Here is a 6000-nt window from a genome sequence, read left to right as displayed (position 1 = left end):
AAAATGAGTATTAATGCGATGATAGAACACACATCTTATACATTTTAGTTCTGCCACTTTAAATTTGAAGATGTTTGGTTTGAAAATATATAGGATGGGAAGAGAAAATAATAATTGAAATTGGAATGGATGAGAATGGGGGAAGGGTTGAAAGGGATGGGAGAAGGGTTGTAATTAGAATGGGTGGGAAGGGAAGAAAGGACGGGATGAAATTGGAAGGGACAGATATAGAAGGGAGGAAAGAGACAGAAAGGAGTAGTTGAAATTGGATGGAATGGGAAGAAAGGGATGAAAATGGACGGGATGGAGGGGTTGAAATTGGAAGGGATGAGAAGAAAAGGGAAGGAAAGAGAAAGAAAGGAAGGAATGATTAAAATTGGAAGGGATAGGAAGGGCAGGGTTAAAATTAGAATGGATGGGAAGATAACTGAATAAACAGATCGGAAGAAAAGGGAAGAGAGGTAGGATTAAAGGGGAAGATAATTGAAAAAATAGTGCAGGAAATATTAGATTGGGGAAAATATACTTGGTTCAACTTGTTACAGATGAAAAATTATTTGGTTTTTGTTACGCTTGTTCAATTCATAAATGTGACCCGCTCTGACGAAACCCACCATAAGTCGTACTCAGCCATTTTGAGATATGGCGAGTCAAAATTGGGAAAGGGGTGAAAAACCTTGCAGATTTTGTTTTTCAGTTTTTATTAATTTTTGATTCCTTAATGTTTACTTTAACCTACCACTGAAAACAAAATATTCTTTTACACCCAAATCTAGCATTTTTAGAGCCAAACCAAGTCCTTAACATGTCATTTTTCTTGCATTTGCCTTTTCTTTATGTGTCGCTTCCCCCTTCCTGTTGAAAGACCGCAGAATGAGGACCACATGACCCAGAAACATAGTTTTGGTATCAAATAAAAGCTGAAGTCCTATACTAAATGATGACATCAAAAACTCAATTTTCAAATTTAGTGACTTATGTCTGGTTTTGTGGGAGCGGGTCACAAATGCGCTCACTAGTCATATATTACAAATAGGTTGCGCCTCTGCGTGTTCACCATTCTTTATCAATCCACAATCTTATGAGCTGCACCTTGATCTTATGTGCTGCACCTATCACAAGTTGCAGTGGAGATATTAATGGAGACAAGTATAGAAGTGGAGATATTAATGGGGGATATATTGGTGTGGAGAATGACTGCTAGTGCAGGGGAATGGTGTGCAAAAAATGTGACTGGAAAGAGCAAGGAAATAAAGATATTCAAGAATATAGAAAGAAATGGCATACATACAGAAAGGGTGGAAATAATACTAATTAATGTACAGTAGTGTATCAAAATCATCAAGTCAATATTTTGAATGCTGATGATAATCATCTTTTGCCATGATATATAACATGGATCCCAGCCAGAAATTACCACTACATCACTATATCTACTATTACCTACAATTGCTTATTGAAATATACATTACAAAGAAATAAGATCAGCCTAAATTTCACCATAAGATCTGCTATGTATTGGGCTATACTAGCTGAATTTCGTACACTCCCTATGGAAGACATGATCTTAATAATCCACACAGGTGGTGCAGATTTCATATGGAGTCACCCAATTAGGTAACCCCATTTGAAGTTCACACTCCCTGCATGGAAGACGGGGGTCATATATTCCACAGGGGGTTTATAGATTTCAACAGGAATAGCCCATTGCAGGTGGCTAAACCCATCACAGGTCTCTGATCTGTTATCATTACTGATGATACACTCATCAACTTGCAATGTGGGCATGTGTGATACATACAGATCTTGGTGAAATTGGCTCCCGATGAGTTGACCGGACACTAGAATGTGTCAGGCATAAGATTTGCTCATGCTTTATTTTGACAGTTACACAATATTTTAGCTCATTTTATATCAACATTTGCAAGTAGTTTTTTTTCACAATTCCACTTTAATTTGTTTTCAGCTCAGAAGCCTTTAATCTGGATGTCCCAAAAAAATCTGTAATGGAGAAAACTATTTTTGAAGCCACTGTATTAATTCTTGCACTTATGCACTATGTAAATTAGTGTAAAGATAAAATAGGAATTATAATAAACATGTTTTCACAAAATGCCCCAACTCATCAAAAGTATTTTTTTGTAGATGTATATTTCAATTTGTAACCAATATCTATCTACCATATACTTACATTTTCATTGCAAATACTCAAAGAAGATAAAATATATAAATGAGTTTGAATTTAACATTTAACCAATTCCAAATTGGTGACAAACACCCAATAATAAGAGAATTTTGAAAATTGGCACAATCAATTACAGCTTTCTTTGCATAAATCAGTAAGTATGTTTGGTAGATAGAGTTGGGCATACAATATCATTTGAGGGTCATTTGAAGCAGTTAATATCGCCTTTGATATCAGTCAAAGGTGCATATGGGCCTGGAACAAAGAACCTTCAATACATAGATATTACATTTATGCTGACACACTTAATAATCTATTAACATTAACCAACAAGTAAATTTGTTAAATTTTCATTTGTTTCCCATGTTTGTACCAATCACGCTTTCACCAAATGCGTAATTTTTTTCCAAATTTTAGGCAAGAGCCCAAGTTGTTTTTATCAGTACTAAGTGGATATAATATCACTCATACATAAATTCTATACCACTCATTAGCTGATTAACATTCAACCAATGGAGTTTGACAGTTTTTAACATCCTAAAAAAGACCTAATGACACTTATACTACACCCTAGCATAGTCATACATTGAATGTGGCACACATGCTGATAAGAGACTGACTCCTAGCGCCATTTGCATGTGTGTTATCTCTTTGACTTTTTTTTTTTATCTTTTGACTTGCTGATTTAGTTGTAGGCAAATTATTGGAAATACTAATTATTTTAATTGAAAATTTGGAATGTTGCTGTTACAGGAGTATAAACAATAAACTATTCTTGAATGAAAAGTTAAATAACTTATGTATGAGTGATGTGAAACAAATATTAACTGGTTGAAATACAATCACTCTTTGAAAGATGTATTGTTCCATTCCATTCACTGTACCAGCTATTGAAATGGACAATCCATCTTTTACCTTGTGATTATATATCAAATAAACTTGGGCCTTTCTCTATCAACCATTACACACAAAGTGTGCAATTAAATTTAAAAAAGTTTTAGATTCTCTAAAAATAACATAAATAACAATTTCATACAATTCAGTACAATATTATAAATAACACTCACAAATGTAAGGAAAAAAAATAAAACTGTATTTTTGTCATATAAAATTTGAATATATTAACTACAAATTACACTTCACATTTTAGTACACTGCATACATTACCAACTCACATGTTAAGAGAAAAACTTGCTGCCCGTTAGAGAGAAAGTGTTGTTTGTTTATTCCGCTTTTTGTCATTTGACATACTATTTGAATAAATGAAACCTAAATTGAATCACAAATAATCTGCTAATGACCACCTGTTCCATTTGAGTGAGAGATAGGTAGAGGTGTCAACTCATAAGTGGAACTGGCGGGCATATGAAGTGAATGGGGAGTGTTGTCCCCATACCACGCATCATAAAACTTAGCCCATGGGCATCAACGATAATTGCGATTGTGCAGTATTGAACTGAATTTAGTGTGAGCGTACTGGAAAACAGGTAGTTAGATCATCAAGTTTGAACACTACAGCAACGTAAGTTAAGAGGGACAAGCCTGGGACATGATGTGTTATTATTTATCTAATCCTCTCACCCATTATCCTGTCTCGATTCAAGTTGAGAGCAATGCCATGTGCGTATTTCACAGTGGCAAGTTTCTAATCACTCGCGTTAGCTTAATGCACGCAGGACGTATACTCGCGCCTAAAATGGCGGTTTTATCCGCACGCTGGCAACGCAACAGTGTACACGCACTGATGGCACTCACTTGCAACGAAACAGAGTACAATAGGTATATGAAAATATCATTGCTGAATAAGATTCAATTGTATGCAGTAAATTTAACTCCAACATGTGAGAGTTCTAAACAATGCAAACAAAACAGAATATACAACATTGCAGCAAATTAAGATTGATAAGTGTGCATGCAATTCAGCACACGATAAGCCCAGAAAGAAGAAAAATAAGCTCTTGTAGAAAAATACTATCAGAAAAACAAACCTTATACGGTGGATTAAACAGGAATAGGTTAGAACAGGAGAGAAGACAAAAAGTTAATTACCTCAAATACAATTAAAATCTAATTTCTAGGTCTAATTTACTTCAAAGAGCAAATAATGCAGCAATTTGTCAATGGAGGAAATTGGTATTGCTTTGTTTAGAGCAATATTAAACTAAATTTGAAAAAAAAAAATGGTGCCTACAACAGCATTCTCCGTAACAGTTTTATAAAGTGTGAAAAGCTCTTGTTATGTTTGCCTAGTTCTTGCTGTATTTTCTAAAGAGCACTACTTATCAAATGAAGAAGCACTTGGCAAGGCAAATAAAAACTTATCTTACGTTTGTCCTGTTAGAAGTGTGGCACATCAAACATTAGATTAAGAACAAGTAACTGGATGCAAAAGTTTAAAAAATAGTGTTTCACAAAAAAATTGCTCCATTTGATAAATAAAGGATTAGAAATTCTTAAAGTGGTATCTCAAGATAAAAATAGAATAAATGTTATTGTTAAACAGCTTTCATTAAATAACTTTGTGCTTATTATTAAAAATAATCACTCTTTCATTCAGGTTCAGATGGACACATGTTACATATCCTGGTATTCTACACTACAAAGTCAAAATATCAGGACACATGCTTTTCTAAACCTTCCTACAAATATTTGAGCAATTGTACTTTACTTTTTTTTACATTTGACAGTAACAAAATATACTCTACAGAAGTAACAAAAATATATCTAAATATCATTTGCTATAAATAATGAGATAAGTGTGTCAGCATAAACTTTCACATAACACAAACAAAATACAGATGTCAAGCAATCTACTCTAATCTGGCTGGTATCCATTAATATTGTTGCTATGTATAGCGCCCTCTAGAGTTTATTATCCCTGGATCCAGGTGAATTCCCGGGTGATCTAGAAGTATCCAAGGAACTAGCCGGGCTCCAAATGCTGGTACTGCCAAATGGAAATGGATCAAAACCACGGCTCTGAAATAAAGCATACAAATAAACAAAATTGTTAACTTCGAAATGATGTTAAAATTGTTTTGAAATGTGCCACTGAAATTATTATTAAAGGAGTATTTCGTGATCCTAGCATCCTCTTTTTATGACATTTTTCAGTACATATCCACGAAAAAAGCCTATTCCCAAAATTTAAGTTGATTCCGATTTTGCGTTTGCGAGTTATGCATGATTATGTGTATTACACTGCACCAGAACGAAATTCAAATTTCACGATATCTTTGCAAAACGAATTAATCTGCAAGAAATTTTTTGTACATAAACATTATGTAGCCAGAGGTTTCCAGTGATATAAAAATCGCAACTTTTTTTGAGAAAAGTGGGGGGATGAGGCTGTGGATCACGAAATGCCCCTTTAAGACCTGATTTATGAAGGAAAATATGGAGAATGTTGCACAACTTTTCTTCTGATATTTTGTTTTTCTTTGATCATTTTGTTTATTCCAAGAAGTTTCAGTTTATCTTGGTCATTAAAAAAACCACTTTGATGTGTCAAAAAGGGGGAAATTTTGCAATAAGACATCGCTATTATCTTAAAGAGGGAAATTCCCTTTTCAGCAAGTATTTGCTATTGTACACTGAATCCTTGAAGCATATCCTGCCTACAAAAACATTTCCATTTAATCCAAGTCTGTTTTTTGGACATGTTATATTGCTTTAAAGAAAAGGGGGTAAACACTGTTTGTGAAGAGAGAAATTCACTTTTCAACAAGCACTTGCTATTGTACACTGAAACTCTGAAGTACATCCTGATTAAAAAACATTTCCATTGAATCGGTTTACTGCCATCCTTTAAAGTA

The 6000-nt window shown here is 34.0% G+C and overlaps 1 protein-coding gene across 4 annotated transcripts in view; it reads right to left on the bottom strand.

The window, feature by feature from the left end:
* Positions 1-2738: 2738 nt before the first annotated feature.
* Positions 2739-6000, bottom strand: part of LOC140160994 (transmembrane protein 131-like) — a 56773-nt gene continuing 53511 nt past the window's right edge. For all 4 annotated transcript variants that reach the window (XM_072184356.1, XM_072184358.1, XM_072184357.1 and 1 more), the window contains one exon: positions 2739-5164. In XM_072184356.1, the coding sequence (XP_072040457.1) occupies positions 5048-5164 (117 nt within the window). In that variant the 3' untranslated portion in view covers positions 2739-5047. The remainder of the gene's footprint in view (positions 5165-6000) is intronic.

Source organism: Amphiura filiformis, chromosome 9 (genome assembly GCF_039555335.1).
Source record: "Amphiura filiformis chromosome 9, Afil_fr2py, whole genome shotgun sequence".
NCBI classification, from domain to species: domain Eukaryota; kingdom Metazoa; phylum Echinodermata; class Ophiuroidea; order Amphilepidida; family Amphiuridae; genus Amphiura; species Amphiura filiformis.
This window is presented reverse-complemented; position numbering and strand designations above follow the sequence as displayed.